The 23,776-nt window shown below is 48.9% G+C and overlaps 1 protein-coding gene across 6 annotated transcripts in view; it reads left to right on the top strand.

The window, feature by feature from the left end:
• The window catches only part of LOC147120848 (butyrophilin-like protein 2), a 46,315-nt gene extending 24,271 nt beyond the window's left edge, over positions 1-22,044 (top strand). For 4 of the 6 annotated variants that reach the window (XM_085979193.1, XM_085979192.1, XM_085979195.1 and 1 more), the window contains 5 exons: positions 1,324-1,397; positions 1,985-2,332; positions 5,481-5,765; positions 13,140-13,263; positions 14,367-22,044. In XM_085979193.1, coding sequence (XP_085835319.1) covers positions 1,328-1,397; positions 1,985-2,332; positions 5,481-5,765; positions 13,140-13,231 — 795 coding nt within the window. In that variant the 5' untranslated portion in view covers positions 1,324-1,327 and the 3' untranslated portion in view covers positions 13,232-13,263; positions 14,367-22,044. The remainder of the gene's footprint in view (positions 1-1,323; positions 1,398-1,984; positions 2,333-5,480; positions 5,766-13,139; positions 13,264-14,366) is intronic. The other 2 variants (XM_085979191.1, XM_085979194.1) reach the window with 1 other exon arrangement.
• The last annotated feature ends 1,732 nt before the right edge of the window (positions 22,045-23,776 follow it).

The following is a 23,776-nucleotide window of genomic DNA, read 5'->3' as shown; positions in this document are numbered from 1 at the left end:
CTCGCTCGCTGGCGCTCTGGCTCTTGCGCCCCCCCCCTCGCTCGCTGGCGCTCTGGCTCTTGCCCCCCCCCCCCCTCGCTCGCTGGCGCTCTGGCTCTTGCGCCCCCCCCCCCTCGCTGGCGCTCTGGCTCTTGCGCCCCCCCCTCGCTGGCGCTCTGGCTCTTGTGCCCCCCCCCTCGCTGGCGCTCTGGCTCTTGCGCCCCCCCCCTCGCTGGCGCTCTGGCTCTTGCGCCCCCCCTCGCTGGCGCTCTGGCTCCGCGCCCCCCCTCGCTGGCGCTCTGGCTCCCCCCCCCTTCCAAGCGCTTATGACATTCGCTGTTTAATTGTGTCTGATTTGTTCTTGAGTTGGTGTTTTTGTTGAACATTTTTTTTAAATAGTTCACTTTGTCGGAATGCCGTGCCCCTGATTACGATTGGCTGGTCACCTGGGATTTGGTTTTGTGATGACTGCTGGCCTGTGGGAATCACCGATCTGTAATAAACAAGTGCATTCTCCCCGACCCAGCCAGCTAACTCGCCATCAGTTCCACGAGCCTTTATCTGCTGAACTGATACAATCCTCTTACCAAATGCATTCTGAAAGTATAAGCTGTTGATATCCATGGAAATAGTGCTCGTGTGCTTAACTTAGTTACTGCTGCAAAGAGGCAGTGGCCTTCTGCTTTCGATAACTATGCAAAGTATTCCAACTATCCTTTACACTATGGGCAGACATGAGTCCAGTCTGCCAGTGTGACTAGCCCATGGGTGGCTTGAGGTCCCATTTGATTCAGTCATTTTGGGGATGTGGGTGTTGCTGGCAAGGTTTCCCTGAGAATGTGGTGGTGAACCGCCGTCTTGAACCGCTCGTTGAGGTTTGATACAATTGGGTGGCTCCTTCAGAGAGCAGTTAACGGTCAGTCACGGAGTTCCACAGTGCTTCCAGGAAATTGGGTAAGAGGGAACACGAAGTCGAAACATTTCCTGATCTTGCTTTTTTAAATAGAGGACGATGGGGACGATTAGGGAGCAGGGAGAATACGGGGGTAGAGGGGAGCAGAATTGAATAAAGGTTTTATTTCAGATTCGAATAGTTTTGTACATGATACCGACCCATTGTCAATCGGACCCTTGTCGTTTCCTTCAGTCTTTGCCTGTCTATCCCCCTTTTTAAGTCGAATGATTCTTCGAGCCTCTGCTCATGATCTCTCTGGTTAAATAAATGTAGAACGGAGCGCTCTCTCATTTCCATGGCAGACTGAGAAGGAATGGCGATGATGTGCTGGTGTCACGGTGACTCTGGACAAAGACTTTGTTGTTTCGATAACTTTCCATCTCTTTTAGCAGAATGAATCGTCTCTTCATTTCATTCGCTCCTTTCATCATATTGCTGGCTGCTACCCAGGGCATTACAGATGGTAAGTGTGCCCCCGTGTGTGTGCCTCTGTCAACTCCCTCACACTGTCACTCAGTAAGCCCTCTCCCCCAGCGTCCTGTGTTACTGACTGTATCTCTACTGATGTTAATCCAGCTCCCTCACACTGTCACTCAGTAACCCCTCTCCCCCAGCGCCCTGTGTTACTGACTGTAACTCTACTGATGTTAATCCAGCTCCCTCACACTGTCACTCAGTAACCCCTCTCCCCCAGCGCCCTGTGTTACTGACTGTAGCTCTGCTGATGTTAATCCAGCTCCCTCGCACTGTCACTCAGTAACCCCTCTCCCCCAGCGCCCTGTGTTACTGACTGTAACTCTACTGATGTTAATCCAGCTCCCTCACACTGTCACTCAGTAACCCCTCTCCCCCAGCGCCCTGTGTTACTGACTGTATCTCTACTGATGTTAATCCAGCTCCCTCACACTCACTCAGTAACCCCTCTCCCCCAGCGTCCTGTGTTACTGACTGTATCTCTACTGATGTTAATCCAGCTCCCTCACACTTGTTAATGTCTGGGGTGATGGTGACAACTGAACAGTGATCCCTGCTGTGTAATATTTGCTGCAGGTCATTTTAAGGTGAAATGTGCGGAGAATCAAATCACAGTGAAGGTTGGAGAAGATTTTGTTGTCCAGTGTCGTTACTATTCCCCGGATGAATCCGGTGCCATTGCTTTCAGCTGGCTGAAGATGGATACCATGGGGATAGTCTACAATTACACGATGAGCCAGAGCGGCCTGGGAGAGCAGGGCCCCAGCTACCGAGACAGAGCCAAGGTCTTTAACAGCGAGATCCCTGAAGGGAACGTGTCGCTGAGATTGAGGAACGTGACGCTGTCTGACTCGGGAATCTACAGACTCTCTGTCGCCAGCCGATCGCAAAACACTGAGACCAAGGTTGCATTGGGAGTAAGAGGTAAGGAGCAGCAACAATATTCAGTCCTTCCTATTGTGTAAGTGGTTAGAAGCTCTCGTGGTCCATGGAAACTCTAACAGTCCAATAACCAGCAGTGTGTGGCCCGTACTGAACTGTGCCTGCTCTGTGCTTAACCTGCACTGAATTGTGCCTGCTCTGTACTTAACCCGTACTGAACTGTGCCTGCTCTGTACTTAACCCGTACTGAACTGTGCCTGCTCTGTACTTAACCCGTACTGAACTGTGCCTGCTCTGTGCTTAACCCGTACTGAACTGTGCCTGCTCTGCACTTAACCCGTACTGAACTGTGCCTGCTCTGTGCTTAACCTGTGCTGAAATGTGCCTGCTCTGTGCTTAACCCGTACTGAACTGTGCCTGCTCTGCACTTAACCTGTACTGAAATGTGCCTGCTCTGCACTTAACCTGTACTGAAATGTGCCTGCTCTGTACTTAACCTGTACTGAAATGTGCCTGCTCTGTACTTAACCTGTACTGAAATGTGCCTGCTCTGCACTTAACCCGTACTGAACTGTGCCTGCTCTGCACTTAACCTGTACTGAAATGTGCCTGCTCTGTACTTAACCTGTACTGAAATGTGCCTGCTCTGCACTTAACCCGTACTGAACTGTGCCTGCTCTGCACTTAACCTGTGCTGAAATGTGCCTGCTCTGTACTTAATGTTTAAACATAGAAATATCGTAACCCCTCACAGCTTCCACGATAGATTTTCTTTGCCAAGCAAGGCTGCAGTACTCCAATCATTAGATGGAAAAAGGCCTTTAGAACATTGAACCCATACAGGTTCAAGTGGGAAGCGGGCTTCCTACTCTTCCGACAGCTGGCTTCATTACACTTCTGTCCTGGTGAAGTGTGAAGAACCCGAGTCCTCTGTCCTCTGCCGCACTGTCGGAGGGGCAGTACTGAGGAAACACCACACTGTCGGAGGGGCAGTACTGGGGCAGTGCCGCACTGTCGGAGGGGCAGTACTGAGGAAGCGCAGTACTGAGGAAGCGCTGCACTGTCGGAGGGGCAGTACTGAGAAAGTGATGCACTGTCGGAGGGGCAGTACTGAGAAAGTGATGCACTGTTGGAGGGGCAGTACTGAGGGAGCGCTGCACTGTCGGAAGTGCCGTGTTTTATATCAGACATTACACCGAGGTCCTAGGTGGACATTGAAGGTCCCATCTACCTGTTTGAAGAGTTCAGATGTTCAACATTTATCCCTCTACCAAAATGGAGGAATTTCAAAAAAGACTAGAAAAATTGGGGTTTGTTTTGTTAAAACAGAGGAATTATTCGATAGAGGTGTTTTAAAATTCTAAAGGGATGGAACAGAATAAATGGAAATGGACTATTTCAGGTGATTGAGGTGTCAAGAAGAAGGGAACATCAATGTGCAATTGAGGACCGAGCAGAGCGACACTAATTTTACACAGCCCTCTCTCTGAGTCAGTGATTGAAGCCGAGACTAGGTCTACATTTAAGACTGGGTTAGACCGGTGGGTGAATGAAAGGAAGACTGGGAGCAGGGCAGGATAACCTCGAGTTATCCGCCTCAGCCATACAGCCACAGGGCGATGTCCAGCAGATGGTTGACCACAGCGGCATTCGGTTAGTATTACAAACATTGTGCTGGTCAGTGCCCTGTGCTGGTCACACTGGTCGTCTGTACAATCTCCTTGTGGTGAAGCTGCTGAGAGGAGTCCTTTTAAAATTGGTACAAGTACGGATAAGGGTGCTTAATGCTGCAAATATACCTTAACGGACAGTTTTTCTTGGCCTTACCTAGTGTTTCTAACCCCCACCACTACACACCACATTTCCAAACTTGCAAAAAACAGAAATACAACTTGTTGGATAGAATCTGAAGTTGTCAGTCAGTGTGGGTGGCTCTGTTAGTACACACCAATCTCCGTCCATAGGGACACATCGATATGTATCTGTTGTGGAGTATTTTAAACCAACACTCGACACAAGGTTTTAGATCGATAGTCAAGTTGTCTTTATTGCACCGGTGGGGAAACAGTCTGTTTTGTCTTAACCAGACTTTTCCAAATTGTTACAGAAAACACGACATTTTTATACATTACAATAAGCATGGCCACCTCATGTTAAGTTCATTCCTGCCACCTGATTGGATCTTGGCCCACATGCACCTTCACGGATTGGTTACAAATCTTAATTATAAACATGTATAAGCTGCCTCCTCAATCAATCACTCAAACTGCTGAATGCTAATTAAAAGATACCTTGGAATGTAACCTAGGTAATAAAGTTCTTACGGGCAGTTGAAATGCTGGACATCCTGTCTCCATTTAATTGTTTTATATCTCTCCAAAGGCCAGCTATCTTTGACCGCATCTTTATGGATGTGGTCTTTCATGGCAGTCCCTGTCTTCCTTACACCTTCAGTGAAACTGCCAGCGATGTCAGTTTAACTCTTTCCCAATTCATATCCAACGGTTCAGTCCCTTCATTCCTGTTTTAATCCTTTTACTGCTACGTTCCGCCAGAGGTTTAAAACCTCTGGCCCATTAATCTGACCAGGAATCAGGCTGCACTGCTTAGAGTGGCTGCAGAGGGGGAGATTTGGAGAATATTTTTTTACACAGCGAGTTGTTGTAATCTGGAATGCACTGCCTGGAAGCAGATTCAATAGTAACTTTCAAAAGGGAATTGATTAAATACTTGAAAAGGAAATACAATTACAGGGCTGTGGGGAAAGAGCAGAGGGAGTGGGATAGCTCTTTGAGAGAGCTGGCACGATGGACCGAATGACCTCCTGTGATTTATTGCAGGCGTTTGAGATTAAACACTACACAGAGAAATACGGATCTTGAGTTCACTCATTGCCACACAGATACACTGCAAACTTGTCAATCTCCAGTGCTTGTTCTGTGGTGGTGGAACACAGTGTACAGGTCACACACTGCAGGTCATGGCGCAGTTTCCGTGTTAAAGGGCTCCCCGGGGGCGGGGCCCGTGTTAAAGGGCCCCCCGGGAGGCGGGGCCCGTGTAAAGGGCCCCCGGGGGGGGCGGGGCCCGTGTTAAAGGGCTCCCGGGAGGCAGGACCCATGTTAAAGGGCCCCCGGGGTGAGGTTCTCGGTTGGTTTGGGCTTTGTTACAGATTCTAGCTCTTCCTTTGCAGCTGTCGGTGAGCAGCCCATCGTCCGCTCCTACGTTACTGATCAGGGCCTCTTGGTGCTAGTCTGCGAATCGTCGGGATGGTTCCCGGAGCCGAATGTGACCTGGGAAAATGGGCTAGGAATGGAGCTGACCAAATACGCGCGCACGGAGAGAATGAACAGTACGGACGGGATTATCCGGGTGAGGAGCCTGCTCGGGCTGGACCATGGGCCCATCAGCAATTACACCTGCACCGTGATGGACCAACACTTGAACGAGGCGCGCTCGTTTGTCTTTGTTGTTCTGAGTGAGTAAGGGAGCAAAGTCTTCCATTAACTGTGTCTGATCTAACTAAGGAGTGTTTGCTATCTAGGCAGGTTCCTTCAGCAGCTGTAATCCCATTAAGTGAAGGTTGCATTAAAGCACACACCGAGCAAGTCAAGGGGTAGCGAGGGATGTGGCGCAAAGGCGGGTAAATAGAGTTCAACGTGCAGGTCAGCCACGATTTAATTGAATGGCGGAGCAGGCTCGAGGGGCTGACTGGTTGTGGTAAACCACTTTTATCGTTACACTATGGTTATCACTGTTTATATCGTTACACTATGGTTATCACTGTTTACACTGTTGTATCACTACACAAGGTCACCTCTTGTCACGCTGTTATACCTGGGCTGACCACAGCTGACTCCGCCCATGACTCCGCCTGCTTGCCCAGGTATAAAGGTGGTCGACTGGCTGGTATTCCTCCTTGTTGGACCCGATCACCCACGAGGGTGGGCTCTGTTATTTAGCCAATAAAAACCTATAGTTACTATCTTAACTCGTCGCTTTTCATTGGATGAATTGATAGGTATATCAATTTTATTGGCTAAATTTTGAAATGAGTGGATCGGAGCAGCCAAACAGCCAGCTACAACAGCCACAGCAGCCGGCCTGGCTGCGAACCCTCCGACCGCCGTACCTGGATCTAAATCCACAGGCAGCGAACTCAGCCCTCGACTTCAAACACTGGCTGAGCTTTTTCGAATCCTACCTGGGAGAATTCGGCGTGCCTCCGGGATCCAAACTAAGAGTTCTGACCGCCCAAGTGAGCCCTAAAGTATTTGCACTCATCCAGGACCTTACTACATACGAGGACGCCCTCAACCTGCTGAAAGAGCAGTACCAGAGCCCGGTAAACTCTATGTATGCCAAACATCTCCTAAGATCCCGCTCGCAACAGCCAGGAGAGTCTGTAGATGAATTTTTACGGGCGCTACAAACACTCGGCAGGGACTGTGACTTTAAAGCTGTAACGGCTGCAGAAAATACTGAAGGGAATATCCGCGATGCCTTCGTGAAAGGCCTTCGGTCCGACTACTCACGGCAAAGACTGCTCGAATCAAAGGACCTCAACCTGAATACAACTGCAGCCCTCGCTCGCTCTCTGGAAGTGGCCCATCGGGACCTCGAGGCGTATTCCAGGTACTGTGCTGCGCGACCCTGGGACTCCGGCCCGACCCCGGCCGCAATACCCCTCGCACCGCCGCCTCTGGGACCTACCTCAGCGTCGGCGTCCCGGACCCGATTGGGACCGCCACCCCCGGTACCGGCTGCAACATCGGAGCCCCGCGATCGGGCCGCCGGCTGCTTCTTCTGTGGCCAGGCGAAACACCCGAGGACGCGCTGCCCTGCAAGAAACGCGACTTGCTCCGATTGCCACAAGAAAGGCCACTTCGCTAAGGCCTGCAGGGGGAGAGCCACAGACGCCAGCAGTGCCTCATGCGAGTTGTGGGGGCGGCCATCTTTCATCAAGGCCACAGATGCCAGTATCCCCTCGTGTGAGTCGTGGGGGTGGCCATCTTTGATCAAGGCCACCGACGCCAGCAGTGCCTCATGTGAGTTGTGGGGGCGGCCATCTCCTCCGCCATTTTATTCAACCTCGTGGGCACCGCCATTTTGTCCACCACACTCGACCGCCACCTTGTCTCCAGACCCGACCACCGCCTCACCCGCAGACTACAGCAGCTCGCTCAGCCATACACTAGCCTCCGTCACACTGGACCAAGCTCGCCCGCATCACCTGTCCAAGTCCATGATGGACATCAAAGTAAACGGCCACGCCATGACCTGCCTGTTCGACAGCGGAAGCACGGAGAGTTTCATCCATCCAGACACGGTGAGCCACTATTCCCTCACTGTCCGGCCAACGCGCAACCGGATCTCGATGGCGTCGAGGTCCCATTCTACGGACATCAGCGGCTACTGTGTTGTGACCCTGTCGGTTAGGGGCACGGAATATAAAAATTTTAAACTCCTCGTCCTGCCCCAGCTCTGCGCTGCCGTCCTACTAGGGCTGGACTTCCAATCCCACCTTCAAAGTGTCACTTTGGCATACGGTGGACCCCTCCCCCCACTCAGTCGACAACCAGCAGCCTTTAAACCGCATACCACCTGCGGCCTATCCACCCTTAAGATCCCGCCCCCCTCCCTGTTCGCTAACCTCACCCGCGACTGTAAACCCGTCGCCACCAAGAGCAGGCGGTACAGCGCCGGGGACAGAGCTTTTATTAGCTCTGAGGTGCAGCGTCTCCTGAAGGAGGGCATCATCGAGAGGAGCAACAGCCCCTGGCGTGCCCAGGTCGTAGTCGTTAAGACCGGCAATAAAAACCGCCTGGTCATCGACTACAGCCAAACCATAAACCGGTACACCCAGCTGGACGCATACCCCCTTCCCCGCATATCTGATATGGTCAATCAGATTGCACAGTACCGGGTATTCTCCACCATCGACCTTAAGTCGGCCTATCACCAACTCCCTATCCGCCCTGAGGACCGCCAGTATACCGCCTTCGAGGCGAATGGCCGCCTCTACCACTTCATTAAGGCCCGCAACCTGCCCTACTCCATCGAGGAGGTCAGGACCATGACCAGGAACTGCCAAACCTGCGCCGAATACAAACCACATTTCTTTAGGCCGGACAGAGCAAGCCTGATCAAGGCCACCCGCCCCTTCGAGCGCTTGAGCATCGATTTTAAGGGGCCCCTCCCGTCCTCTGACCGTAATGTGTACTTCCTCAACATCATTGATGAGTACTCCCGTTTCCCCTTTGCCTTCCCCTGCCCAGACATGACCAGTACCACGGTCATCAAATGCCTGAACGACCTCTTCGCCTTGTTCGGGTTCCCGAACTATATACATAGCGACCGGGGCTCATCCTTCATCAGCGAGGAACTTCGCCAGTTCCTACTAGCGAGAGGCATTGCTGCAAGCAGGACCACCAGCTACAACCCCCGAGGGAACGGCCAGGTGGAAAGAGAGAACGCGACTGTCTGGAAGGCCGTTCTCTTAGCCTTAAAGTCTAAGGGCCTGCCAACCTCTCGCTGGCAGGAAGTCCTCCCGGCAGCGCTGCATTCCATCCGGTCACTGCTTTGTGCGGCCATTAACCCCACCCCCCATGAACGAATGTTTGTTTTCCCCAGGAAGTCAACTACGGGAACCTCGCTACCAACATGGCTGACTTCTCCGGGGCCCGTCTTGCTGCGAAAGCACGTGAGGGCCCATAAAACGGACCCCCTGGTCGAGAGGGTGGACCTCCTGCACGCCAACCCCCAGTACGCCTATATGGCATACCCAGACGGGCGGGAGGACACAGTCTCCTTACGAGACCTTGCACCCTCGGGCACCCCTGAGACACCACCGTTACCCCCCCACCACCCACCCAAATCCACCCCAGGTAGACGGCATGCTGAAACCCCACGAGCCTTCGCCGACCACGCAGACACCAGCATTAACATCGGATACTGCATCACCGCCGCCGCTGCTGCGCCGATCAGAGAGACTTACGAGGCCTCCGGACAGACTGACATACCCGAACTGGTAGTACACTTCACCCCGCCGGACTCCAATCTAAACAAGGGGTGAATGTGGTAAACCACTTTTATCGTTCACTATCGTTACACTATGGTTATCACTGTTTATATCGCTACACTATGGTTATCACTGTCTACACTGTTGTATCACTACACAAGGTCACCTCTTGTCACGCTGTTATACCTGGGCTGACCACAGCTGACTCCGCCTGCTTGCCCAGGTATAAAGGTGGTCGACTGGCTGGTATTCCTCCTTGTTGGACCCGATCACCCACGAGGGTGGGCTCTGTTATTTAGCCAATAAAAACCTATAGTTACCATCTTAACTCGTCGCTTTTCATTGGATGAATTGATAGGTATATCACTGGTCTCCTCCTGTTCCTATAGCGTAGTCGCTGGGCGTAAATGACGGTAAAAAGTGTGTGTATTCCCTGTGGAGGGGGCAGTGTTGGAACCAATGTAACCTTTAATTTTTTTTTGGGTGCGCGGTCCCTTGAAAATACCGCGCATGCTTGTTTGGTTTCAGCTTCAGGGCTGCATTGGCCGGGACAGTGAGACTAGGTCGCTACCCTCTGCAAGAGGTCCTGCTTTCCTCCTGGTGAGGGACGCAGGTGGAGGACCAAAGTCTCTAGCGTGGGGCACGAGGCTGGGGAGAGTTGGAAAGACGGCCACGTCTGTCGTGGGTTGTGGTACAGCTTCGCAGGAGCCTCATCAAACAAAAATTTGAGACACGGCCAAGGTTCGAGCCATTAGGAGAGGTGAAACATAGAAACAGAAGATAGGAGCAGGAGTAGGCCATTCGGCCCCTCAAGCCTGCTCCGCCATTCAATGCAATCATGGCTGATCATCCAAATTCAGTACCCTGTCCCTGCTTTCTCCCCATATCCCTTGATCCCTTTAGCCTTAAGAGATATATCCAACTCCTTCTTGAATATATTTAATGAATTGGCCTCAACTGCCTTCTGTGGTAGAGAATTCCACAGGTTCACCACTCTCTGGGTGAAGAAATTCCTCCTCATCTCTGTCCTAAATGGCTTACCCCTTATCCTTGGACTGTGACCCCTGGTTCTGGACTTCCGCCATCGGGAACATCCTTCCTGCGTCTAGTCTGTCTGTCTAGTCCTGTTAGAATTTTATAAGTTTCAATGAGATCCCCTCTCATTCTTCTAAAGTATTTGACACCTACAGAGGGCAGGGCTCACCAAACGCCACTGGATGCAAATCGTGTGCGAAAATTACACTTACAAGCTGAATCACTGCAACAAAGAGGGTTTCATTTATTTTTTGAAGCACTCCCGGGGCTGAATTCCCTCTGGGATGTTCCCGTTGTGCTGCTCAAACTGCAGCGGGAAGCTGGTTTACGCACAGCAGCGTGGGAGAAGTCACTCCGTCACCATCTCAAAGCTGCCGTCCTCTTCACCTCACTCAATCTTTACTTACTCGTACAACCGACAGCTTTTATTATTTTAATTTTATTAATTTATTTTAAAGCCTCACCCAAAACTCGGCTGCCCGTGTCCTGACTCGCACCAAGTCCCGTTCACCCCTCATCCCCTGAGCTCACTGACCCGTGTCCTGATTCGCACCAAGTCCCGTTCACCTCTCACCCCCCGAGCTCGCTGACCCGTGTCCTGACTTGCACCAAGTCCCGTTCACCCCTCGCCCCCTGTGCTCGCTGACCCGTGTCCTGACTCGCACCAAGTCCCGTTCACCCCTCGCCCCCTGAGCTCGCTGACCCGTGTCCTGACTCGCACCAAGTCCCGTTCACCCCTCACCCCCTGGGCTCACTGCCCCGTGTCCTGACTCGCACCAAGTCCCGTTCACCCCTCACCCCCCTGAGCTCGCTGACCCGTGTCCTGACTCGCACCAAGTCCCGTTCACCCCTCACCCCCTGAGCTCGCTGACCCGTGTCCTAACTCGCACCCAGTCCCGTTCACCCCTCACCCCCTGAGCTCGCTGACCCATGTCCTGACTCGCACCAAGTCCCGTTCACCGCTCACCCCCTGAGCTCGCTGACCTACATTGGCTCCCAGTCTGGCAACGCCTCGATTTTAAAATCCTCATCCTTGTTTTCAAATCCCTCAATGACCCTCGCCCCCTCCCTATCTCTGTAACCTCCAGCCCCTACAAACCTCCGAGATCTCTGCGCTCCTCCAACTGTGGCCTCTTGCGCATCCCCCGATTTCCTTCGCCCTTTCATTGGCGGCCGTGCCTTTAACTGCCTGGGCCCTAGACTGTGGAATTCCCTCCCTAAACACTTCCGCCTCTCCCTCCTCCTTTAAGACACTTTAAAACCTTACCCTATTCACAATAAATATATATACAAGGGATCTAGATGTAATATCTCCAAGTTTGCAGATGACACAAAGCTGGGTGGGCGCGTGTGCTGTGAGGAGGATGCTGAGAAACTCCAGTACGATTTGGACAGGTTGGGTGATTGGGCAGATGCATGGCAAATGCAGTATAATGTGGATAAATGCGAGGTTATCCACTTCGGTGGCAAAAACAGGAAGACAGATTATTATCTGAACGGCAATAGATTGGGAAAAGGGGAAGTGCAACGAGACCTGGGGGTCCTTGTGCACCAGTTGCTGAAGGTAAGCATGCAGGTGCAGCAGGCAGTTAAGAAGGCAAATGGTATGTTGGCCTTCATAGCGAGAGGATTCGAGTACAGGAACAAGGATGTCTTGCTGCAGTTGTACAGGGCCTTGGTGAGACCACACCTTGAGTATTGTGTGCAGTTTTGGTCACCTTATCTGAGAAAGGATGTTCTTGCCATGGAGAGAGTGCAGAGAAGATTCACCAGACTGATACCTGGGATGGCAGGAATGACGTATGAGGAGAGATTGGGTCGATTGGGCTTATATTCACTAGAGTTTAGAAGAATGAGAGAGGATCTCATTGAAACTTATAAAATTCTAACAGGACTAGACAGACTAGATGCAGGAAGGATGTTCCCGATGGCGGGGGAGTCCAGAACCAGGGGTCACAGTCTAAGGATAAGGGGTAAGCCATTTAGGACTGAGATGAGGAGGAATTTCTTCACCCAGAGAGTGATGAACCTGTGGAATTCTCTACCACAGAAGGCAGTAGAGGCCAATTCATTAAATATATTCAAGAAGGAGTTGGATATATTTCTTAAGGCTAAAGGGATCAAGGGATATGGGGAGAAAGCAGGGACCGGGTACTGAATTTGGATGATCAGCCATGATCTCATTGAATGGCAGAGCAGGCTCGAGGGGCCGAATGGCCTACTCCTGCTCCTATCTTCTATGTTTCTATGTTTACTTTTACACAAAGGCCGTGCTTCTTTCATAAAGTGGAATGTTCACCTAAAGAAATCGTTTGGATTGAAAGGGATGTTTTAGCATATTTAAGCTCCTCTTTTTTGAGCGTGGCGGTTAGTGGGCACATTCTTCATTGCGGATTTATTGCTGAGCGGTGAAAGCATCCTGTGTTTTCGTCCATCGCTCCGGGTGCTAATCCTGCTCGGCCGATCGGCCCCGGCGAGACACTTGGTGAGATTTGACCATTTTCGGTCCTCTCCGGTGAGGCTCTCCCTGCTACGGCCAAGAGCCCCCCCCCGGGTGACCAGGACACAGACCCAAGTACCTAACCCAACTGGCATGGAAACGGAGTGGTGGCCAACCCAGGAAATGAGGCTCTCTGGCCGAGGTTGCAATGCTGCGGCGATTCCTGACTTCGCTTTGATTTGAATACCTGTTGTTTGCGATCGGTTTAACTGCTGCACTGCCTTCGATTGCACAACAACTTCTGTGTTTCCTGGTGAAATAACATAAGAATGCTTTTTTTTTTCCCCCTCTCCCAGTTGCAGGATCACCTTGGCATATCGCAGCTGGTGTGGCTGGGACCATTGTCTGTTCTGTGATTTTGGCTGTTTCGGTTTACTGGAGTTGGTAGCAGGATAGAGAAGATACGTGCGGATATCTGCAGTGAGTATTCCAAGTCCTCCCGGTCAGCTGCCCGGTAATATGGGCTGTTCGTAGCAACGGGAGGAGGCCAGTCAGCCCCTCCACCCTATTCCGCCATTCAATCAGATCATGGCTGATCTGTGTATTAACTCCATTTCCCCACCTTTGCTCCATCTCCCCTGATCCCCTTACCCAACAAAAATCGATCAAACCTGGTCTTGAAAGCTCCAATTGACCCCCAGTATCCACTGTTTTTGGGGAGTGTGTTCCAGATTTCCACTGCCCTTTGTGTGAAGAGGTGCTTCCTGATTTCACCCCCGAACGGCCTGGCTCTAATTTTAATATTGTACCCCCTTGTTCTTTTTTTTTTTATTCGTTGATGGGATGTGGGCGTCGCTGACAAGGCCGGCATTTATTGCCCATCCCTAAATGCCCTTAAGGTGGTGGTGAGCCGCCGCCTTGAACCGCTGCAGTCCGTGTGGTGAAGGTGCTCCCACAGTGCTGTTAGGGAGGGAGTTCCAGGATTCTGACCCAGCGACGATGACGCCAGAGGAAATGATTTCTCTCTCTACCCTAACGAATCTTTTTATCATTGATCATTCTGAACTCAAGGGAATACAAGCCCACTCGATGCAATCTGTCCTCATGATTTAACCCTTTTAGCCCCGGTATCACTCTGGTGAATCTGCGCCGCTCCCCCTCCAAGGCCAAGATATCCTTCCTGAGGTGCGGGGCCCGGAACTGGGCGCAGTGATTAAAACTGGTTGTACAGTTAAATAGATACTTCCTGGATTTACCTTTGGGCATCCTGGAGTATTTGTGGAGCGCTGTCTGTTGGAAGATTAAATGGGTGGGCTCGAGTCCAATACCTGGGTCTGTGGTCAGAGCTGGCTTGATTAGCACTGTATTTTTTTGTTCCATGGTTCTTGGGTGTTTCTGTTGGATTCCTGCAGCTATCTATTGTATACAAGAAACCAAATTTTATATATCGTGGTTGTTCTGTGAGGGACTTGAATAAAAATTAACCCTCGCAGTGTTGTCCATATTCCAATTTGCTGTACCGAGATGCTACCCAACCCCCTGTGTTTACCTGCATGACTATTAACCCCTGTTCTTGTTGCCAGGTTCCCCCGTGTGACTGTCTGTATCACTGAAGACTCTGTTGGTTTAAAGGATACACCTGGTGTGAACGCAGGACGAGCTGGAGTGGGTGAAAAGGACTTTGTTTCCACCCTGTGCACAACAAGGACTCGTTCTCTTTCCTATTCGAAGACACCAGAGCCAACCGAGTTCCAGCGCTCGAGCTTCCTGAGTGCAGCTGTTCAAAGAAACTAGTGCCATTTTTTTAATGAGCTTGTTTTTGCACTTTACAGTGTGGCCCCAGCGCTGTGTTAAGAGTTTTAATATTAAACCTGCATATCGCAGCAAAACTCAAAGCTAACTTGCTTTACAATCAGGGATTCTGCAGCTCAAAAGATGTGACTTACGCTAACTGGTGAATTTCTACTTTATAACTAGCACGCAGGTTGAGGATTCGATGCCTTACCATTTGGTTAGTACACTAAGAACTCCATTTGAACCATCCTAGTTACAATGGGCCATGCACGGTTTGCACTGTTGTGGACTCTATCCAAATTATTTCATGTGCTGAGGGAGGGGAATAAGCTTATAAAACTCTGAAGAAAGTAGCGAAGGAAATTCTCCCTACCCCAGATTCTCTGCTAAGCTCCAGGATAGAAGTCCAACATCTTGTTCAATCATTTTCCGAAGTGACATTCTTATTCTCCCTTCATCTTCATCTTTGCCATACCTTGGGAATCTAATCCATAAAAGTTTTTATAGCACAGAAGGAGACCAGTCTGTGCTACACCAATCCAAAACGAATCCCACCGTCTATTTTATAATTCGTCCCTGGGAATCTGGGTGTCGCTGGCAAGGCCAGCATTTATTGCCTATCCCTAATTGCCCTTGAGAAGGTGGTGGTGAGCCACCTTCTTGAACCGCTGCAGTCCGTGTGGTGAAGGTGCTCCCACAGTGCTGTTAGGGAGGGAGTTCCAGGATTTTGACCCAGCGACGAAGGATCGGCGATGTATTTCCAAGTCGGGATGGTGTGTGACTTGGAGGGGAACTTGGAGGTGGTGGTGTTCCCGTGCACCTGCTGCCCTTGTCCTTCTAGGTAGAAGAGGTCGCGGGTTTGGGAGGTGCTGCCGAAGGAGCCTTGGCGAGTTGTTGCAGTGCATCTTGCTCTCTCCTCGGCTTCAAATGTTTATCTGCTGTTCCCCAGAAAGGTGCCATGGTCTCTTATTCCTAACCCCTCTCCGACCTCTTATTGACCATTTTAACTGCAGACTCCTCGACCACAGGAAATAGTTTTTCCCAATTCAGCCTGCAGAATTTTTTTTAAAGCCTCTATTTCCTCTGTTTTTGAAGGGTTTGAGGCGGGTAGGGGGGAGGATCTGCCTGATGCCACCCTCTCCTGCTCCTGGGCACCCCATTCCAGACAGTCACCACCCTCTGCATCAAGGTGTTAGACTTGAACTGTCTGTGCACCTTCCGTCTCCTAAGTTCGAGACCATGTCCCCTGGTTCTAGTGTTTGTGATGATCCTGAACATGTATTGATATTTAACTTAACTATTTCCTTAACTAATATGTTTTCACCTCCTCCCGCCCACTGAACCGTCTCCAGAGTAAACAATCCCATGCTCGTCGATCTCTTCCTGGCTCCGATGCTTTGTTTGTCCTTTACTGCACCACTTCTAATGCCTGGGTAGCCTTGCTGTAATATGGTGCCCAGGTTATACCCAGTGGCAAACATTTAAAGAAACATTCCAAAATTCTCAACGAATATGCATTCCATTGAGAAATAAAAACTCCACAGGAAAATGTGATCCATTCGTGGCTGACTAAAGAAGTTACGGATAGTATTAGATTAAAAGAAGAGGTTTATAATGTTGTGAAGAATAGTAGTAAGCCTGAGGATTGGGAGAGCTTTAGAAACCAGCAAAGGATGACCAAAAATTGATGAAAAGGGAGAAAAGAAAAGAAACTAGCAAGAAATATGAAAACCGATTGTAAGCGCTTCTACATGTATATAAAAAGGAAGAAAGTAGCAAAAGTAAATGTTGGTCCCTTAGAGGCTGAGACAGGAGAAATTATAATGGGGAGTAAGGAAATGGCAGAGACTTCGAACAAATATTTTGTATCTTTTCACAGTAGAAGACACAAAAAGTATACCATAATGGTGGGTAACCAAGGGGCTAATGAGAGTGAGGAACATAAAGTAATTAATATCGGTAGAGGAAAAGTATTTGAGAAAAAATGCAACTAATAGCTGACAAATCCCCTGGACCTGACGGCCTCCGTCCTAGGGTTCTAAAAGAGGTGGCTGCAGAGATAGCAGGTGCATTGGTTGTGATCTTCCAAAATTCCCTAGATTTTAGAACGGTCCCAGCGGATTGTAAGGTAACAAATGTAACCCCGCTATTCAAGAAAGGAGAGAGTGAAAACCAGGAACTACAGGCCAGTTAGCCTGACATCAGGCATCAGGAAAATTCTGGAATCCATTACTAAGGAAGTGGTAACAGGGCACTTTGAAAATCATCTGATTAGGCAGAGTCAACATGGTTTTATGAAAGGGAAATCCTGTTTGACAAATTTATTAGAGTTTTTTTGAGGATGTAACCAGTAGGGTAGATAAAGGGGAACCAGTAAATGTAGTATATTTGGATTTCCAAAAGGCATTTGATAAGGTTGTTGCTCAAGATGAGGGGTAATATATTAGCATGGTTTGAGGATTGGTTAATGGACAGAAAACAGAGAGTAGGAATAAACAGGCCACTTTCAGCTTGGCAGGCTATACATAGTGGGGTGCCACAAGGATCAGTGCTGGGGCCTCAGCTATTTACAATCTATATTAATGACTTAGATGAAGGTACCGAGTGTAATGTATCCAAGTTTGCTGCCTATACAAAGCTGGGCGGGATAGTAAGCTGTGAGGAGGACAGAAAGAGCAAAGGGATATAGCCAGTTTAGGTGAGTGGGCAATAAGGTGGCAGATGGCGTATAATGTGAGGAAATGTGAAGTTACTCACTTTGGTAGGAAGAATAGAAAAACGGAATATTTTTTAAATGGTGAGAAACTATAAAATGTTGGTGTTCAGAGGGATTTGGGTGTCCTCGTACAGGAAATAGAGAGTTAGCATACAGGTACAGCAAGCAGTTAGGAAAGCAAATGGCATGTTGGCCTTTATTGCAAGGGGGTTGAAGTATAAGAGTGAGGAAGTCTTACTGCAATTGTACAGGGCCTTGGTGAGACCACACCTGGAGTACTGTGCACAGTTTTGGTCTCCTTATCTGAGGAAGGACAACTTGCCTTGGAGGCGGTGCAATGAAGGTTCACCAGATTGATCCCTGGGACGAAAGGGTTGTCCTATGAGAGATTGAGTAGATTGGGCCTATACTCTCGAGTTTAGAAGGATGAGAGGTGATCTCCTTGAAACGTATAAGATGCTGAGGCAGATTAACAGGGTAGATACTGAAAGATTGTTCTCTTGGCTGGAGAGTCTAGAACTAGAAGGCATAGGCTTACAATAAGGGGCTGGCCATTTAAGACTGAGATGAGGAGGAATTTTTTCCAGAGGGTTGTGAATCTTTGGAATTCTCTACCCCAAAGGGCTGTGGATGCTGAATCGTTGAGTATATTCAAGGCTGAGATCGATAGATTTTTGGACTCTCGGGGAATCAAGGGATATGAAGATCGGGTGGGAAAGTGGTGTTCAGATTGAAGATCAGCCGTGATCTTATTGAATTGCTGAGCAGGCTCAAGGGGCTGTATGGCCAACTCCTGCTCCTAATTCTTAGGTTCAGGAATACCAGTGCCTTTTACAACAATAACTTGCATTTATATAGCACCTTAATGTAGAAATACAGTCCAAATGTCCTATCACCTCCTGGGATTTGCGCTGCATCCCAAGGTCCGGTCAGTTTTCCTTACCACTGTTGCACACTGCTGTTAGTTTCGACACCTCCCATCCTCTTCCTACATTGTGTCATATATCCTGGAGCTGCTGAGTTTATATTGCCCTGTTTATTTCCCTTCCCTAGGATTACCTTGCATTGGCTCACTCATAAAGCCACCATCCCAACCTATCCAGATCCCAGTCTTCACACACTTCTAGGTTATTAATCTGTTTTTATGGATTGCAGAGCACTAAGTGTTAAAATGGAATGTGGGTCCACAATAGTGCAAATGATGTGTTTAAAGTGACTTCATGATAATCTTTACCACTTTGTAATTTATGCTGTTTGTGAAGAGGAGGAGGAAACGTGCAGATTGTGAAAACCCCCCTTTGAGTGACTTTGTGTTCTTTGTAACTTTTCTTTTCTAAAATGCAAGCTTCACATTGCATACACCGTTGTAACTGTCCCGGAGTTAGGAATGCCACACTCCACTGTAACTGTCTCGGAGTTGGGAATGCCACACTCCACTGTAACTGTCTCGGAGTTGGGAATGCCACACTCCACTGTAACTGTCCCATTGTTGGGAATGAGGAGTAGGGAATGCCATACTCTACTGTAACTGTCCCGGAATTGGGAATGAGGAGCGGGGAGTGCCGGAGTTGGGAATGAGGAGCTGGGAGTGCCATAGTCTGCTGTAACTGTCCCGGAATTGGGAATGAGGAGTGGGGAGTGCCGGAGTTGGGAATGAGGAGCTGGGAGTGCCATACTCTGCTGTACCTGTCCCGGAGTTGGGAATGAGGAGCAGGAAGTGCCATACTCCGCTGAAACTGTCCTGGAGTTGGGAATGAGGAGCTGGGAGTGCAGAGTTGGGAATGAGGAGCAGGGAATGTGTTGGTTTAATGTTCTGGAAGCCTCATTCTGCAGCTCCCTCGAGCGTTGCTTCATTCCATGCCCGTTTCTGTTTCCACTAACACTTCTGGATATTCTACAGATTGTACCTGCCATGCTCCAGTAAATAAGTGTTCTATTATATTTGGATTAACTGTGTAAGAATCTTCAGTAAGTTCCAGTTCATTAACTGTCTCCTTGCCCTGTGCTGTTGCATGCCATCTACTGCAAGGCTGTGTTGCACGTTGCATACTGTGGGGCTGGCATCTCTTCAAATGCTTTATGGCTGTCTCACTGCACTGTTGTACACAATTTAAATGGTGCAATGTTTTACATGCGTTATACTGCGAGGCCATTCGGTCCTTGCTTCTTCCTGTTGTGATCTCTAATCTCGCTGCTCTGGAGATGCTCACCCACTGAGTGTTGATTTAAGCCCCCCCCCCCCCGTTCACACGGTACAAGTCTGGATGCCAGGGTTATGCTGTGTAAGGGCCGGGTGATTGAGTCCTAGAGGCCTTTCAATCACCCCAAAGACTCTGACATCATCGCAGGAGAGTGCGTTGCGGTTACGGGGACTGGAGCGCAGCAAATGCTCGGGCTCTCTGACCTCACGGAGATGAAGGTGAAACTTTAAATGTAGTTGCCTGTGACTCCCCACCACTGCCGCCCTCCTGTTTTCAGATTCTTCACCGTTTCTGTGACTGACACAGTCCCCATCCATTTTGTATAAGAATCCCATCCTGACCGCACTTCCAGAGCAGGTACCTGCTTTGAATGAAGAAGGGTTTCAACCCGAAACGTCAACTCAAATTTCTCTCCACGGATGTTGCCTGACCTGCTGAATTTTTCCAGCATTCTCTGTTGTTATTTTTTGTGCGTTGACTCATTTAGCTTGAGGACACATCCACGCAGTTTTGGCAACATTTTTCAGAGTTCCTGTTTCACATTAGTCATGGAGCTGCCTTAAACCCTTGAATGCTCAGTCAGAGAACAGCATTCTCGTATCGAGGGCTTCCTGTAGCTGGTAAGGAATTGGTTGTGAAATCTAATAAGAGGCAGATTGGTTTCAGTCTCCCCCTTAAAGAAGTTGTGTGTTCCTTGATATAATGGACAATATTTCCTCTACGAGCATGTCATTTCAAGACAGCCTAATCCTGTTATTTTCTCACAGGAAACTAGTTTATTTCTCCTGCTTTTTAGCTTTGCCAGGACTGCCATTCCGGGACAAAATCCAGGCCATGTCTTCATGGCCATTCTGCCGTTGAGTCCAGGCCATGTCTTGGAAAGAATTCTCACCTGCTACCTGGTGCAGTTGCTAAGGGCCACATAGACTAAAGTTATGTTAAATCCGGGATTTGGTCCTAAAGAGTGCCAGTGCAGTCCCTGTGGGTTGGGTTATAATCCATAGTGCTGGGCAGGCCAATCCTAGCCTTGTCTCATTGGATGCGGCCGTTGGGGCATTGCATCCAATTGGGTAATATTAATGAATCAGATCACAGAGCCCAGAACCAGGGGTCAGAGTCCAGAACCAGGGGTCATAGTCTAAGGATAAGGGGTAAGCCATTTAGGACAGAGATGAGGAGGAATTTCTTCACCCAGAGAGTGGTGAACCTGTGGAATTCTCTACCACAGAAGGCAGTTGAGGCCAATTCATTAAATATATTCAAGAAGGAGTTAGATATATTTCTTAGAGCTAAAGGTATCAAGGGATATGGGGAGAAGGCAGGGACCGGGTACTGAGTTTGGATGATCAGCCATGATCTCATCGAATGGCGGAGCAGGCTCGAGGGGCCGAATGGCCTACTCCTCCTATCTTCTATGTTTCTATCTTGATTAACTAAAGGCCTGTGTTTTTATTGCTAATCTCATGGAAGCCAGTGACTGAGCAGACCTTCCAACATTTCAATCATGGAGCGAGCTGGTTTCAGTTTAATTCCAGAGGATGTTGTTTGCTTTGTTTTACAGTTGGTCCAATACACCTTGACATTTGATTGGGGATAGTATGTCAGCTTGGTTTGGAGATTGGCCTCTTGCGGCATAGCTGATACGCTGAATGAGCAGGACATGTCTCAGAGTGGGGAAATGTCAGGTTCTGGTCACCTTCGAGCATCCCCTGTGTGTGCCTGAGGGAAGGTCACTTGGCTGCTGCCCTCAGTGGTCCGGTGAATGTCAGTCCAATCTGTGCACCATCATAATCCGCACCATGAGCAGCAGCCAAGTGGCAGTAGGCGGCCATAGACTGAAGTGGACCGAAGATCAGTGGTGTGCTGTCCACCACTGAGGAAACCACGTCAGTAATTGTTAAAAGGTTGAACATGATGTTTTATGCTTACCGCGTACAAGAGTGCCAAACTTTCTTGAGTTGGGTGACTTGGCTCCAAGCTATAATAGGCCAAGCATTGATTTGGAAAAGCTGCAAGACAAGGGAAGCTGAGTCGAATCGCCACTGTAAGCAATTCTATGAGGTCTGGACCTGGTGGAATGTTGTAGCTCTCTTTGTAGAGCCTTCTTCACTTGGAGTTAGTCTAGACCAGAGCTGAGAAGATCAGTGAAGGTGGCTCACCCTGTATCTGTAATGGGATGTTACTGAGCAACCCCTTCTCTGCGGTTACTGGTTGGCACCACAGTCTCCCCATGTCTTCCAGTACTCTCTGATACCACTGTGGCCAGATTTATTGGACACCTGGTGTTGGTTGTCTTCAGCAGTAACCTGTTGTGCCTTGGAATAATAAATTATAAATCCATGCCGGTTGTTGAATTGTAGTAAATCCGATATGGTGCAATTATTGGGCTATCTTATTAACGTTCTAATATTGTATTTTCTATAGAAATGTTAATTTGACACATTAGCTGTGAATCAGAAAATATTGAATATTAAAAGTGTAAAAATCAAAATGTTTAAATTATTTATGTATTTGAATATGAACATAAAACAATAAAATGGTCCCAATCAATTCTTGGTCCCAGTTTCATGGAGGCGCATTGGTTCCAGAAAATTGTTGCAGAATATTGAAGGTGAATTTCAGCATCATCTTTTACTTTTATTTTGCCAGTTCTGCAGTCTTAACCTGTACCTGGGTACACAATAATTATCACCTGGCCTGAGCTTATTTGTCAATAATTATCATTGTGGGAAAAGTGCCTTTGAAAGCTTTTCCTCCTGCACGCTGCCTCGTCAAACACTCCCACATAAGAGGCTAGATGCAGGTTAAAGCTCCCTCTACTGTCCCAATAGCATATGAGCGTGACATTTTTCTGTGTAGTTGTGTGCAGTACCAAGCTATCTATCCATTCATCTACTGCCTCCAGGACCCGACAGTAGCTGTGTTGGTCATTATGATCAGAGCACCATGTTCTGCAGGCAGATGACCACACTGACATTCAGTAAAAGCTAGGATATCGCAGCGGAGAGCGCAGCACCCATATCGACACCAGGAAGAAGACGGAGAGCTTGGTCAGCGCCCCTATCAGTAGATGCATGAAGTGCAATGAGAGAATACACCCTGTAAAGCAAAATCAACAACTTGCATTTATATAGTGCCTTTAACATAATAAACATCCCAAGGCGCTGCACAGGAGTGTTATAAGACACAAAATTTGACACCTAACCACATGAGATATGTCAAAGAGGTAGGTTTTAAGGAGCATCTTAAAGGAGGAGAGAGGGGGAGAAAGGTTTAGGCAGGGAATTCCAGAGCTTGGGGGCTTGGCAACAGAAGGCACGGCCACCAATGGTGGAGCGATTATAATCGGATGCGCAAGAGGCCCCAATTAGAGGAGAACCGCGATCTTGGGTGGGGTGATGGTGGTTGCTGGTGTTGTGGGTGATATGCCTCAATAAATCCGAGACTCAATGTTAGCGGAACAAAACAAGGCTTTTATTAACTTAGAAGGTAACACACAGTGGAGAGGTATCTTCCATCCAGAGGTCTGCTGTACTGGATGCAAGGCAGGCTGAGCCAGCTTACATAGGGGCCAGGTATGGGCGGAGCCCTACACACAATACATTACAATACAATACAATGGTGAGGAAACGGAACTGAGGTAAGGGAAATGAAACTGAAACTAAACCACCGTCACAGGCAGAGAATACTGTGAGTGATGAATGGCATATTTCATCACAGTGGGGCTGGAGGAGATTACAGAGATAGGGAGGGGCGAGGCCATGGAGGGATTTGAAAACAAGGATAAGAATTTTAAGAAAGAGTGAAACAACTGGAGATGTTATTGAATATTAGGGATAACACACAGCTAGGAGTGCGTCACGTCGAGAGGTTCAGATGGTTTATATTGTATCGAGCCTTCATTCTGCCTGTGAGCAATGTGTGCGCCGGGTTGTGGTTTTATGAGACTGCAGAATGTTGTAAAGCAAAGGGGCACATGTATACTGGTTGTTGTAAGGCTTTCAGCTTAGGTTGCCCAGTCATGGAGAAACTGAAAGCTGTGGGAGTACGTGACCAACTCTTAGATTTTAATCAGACTCTGTACTCTAGCTCCCAGGATCTGTGCAAGGGTGACTGCGAGACTGGCCTAAACCTACCTCATTCAAAAGAGGAGTCTAACGTGATTGTCACCCATTCTATTTGAGATCTTCACCCACGATGTGTTGGCTCGAATTGTAAGGGATGACCTTGGTGTACCTGTGCACTGGGCATCTCCGAAATTATTTCTTTTCACAGGTGACAT

The sequence above is a fragment of the Somniosus microcephalus genome, chromosome 3 (assembly GCF_052327205.1).
Source record: "Somniosus microcephalus isolate GS21.2 chromosome 3, FLI_Smic_1.0, whole genome shotgun sequence".
NCBI lineage: Eukaryota > Metazoa > Chordata > Chondrichthyes > Squaliformes > Somniosidae > Somniosus > Somniosus microcephalus.
Note: the sequence above shows the minus strand (reverse complement) of the source record. Positions and strands in the feature narration are given on the sequence as shown.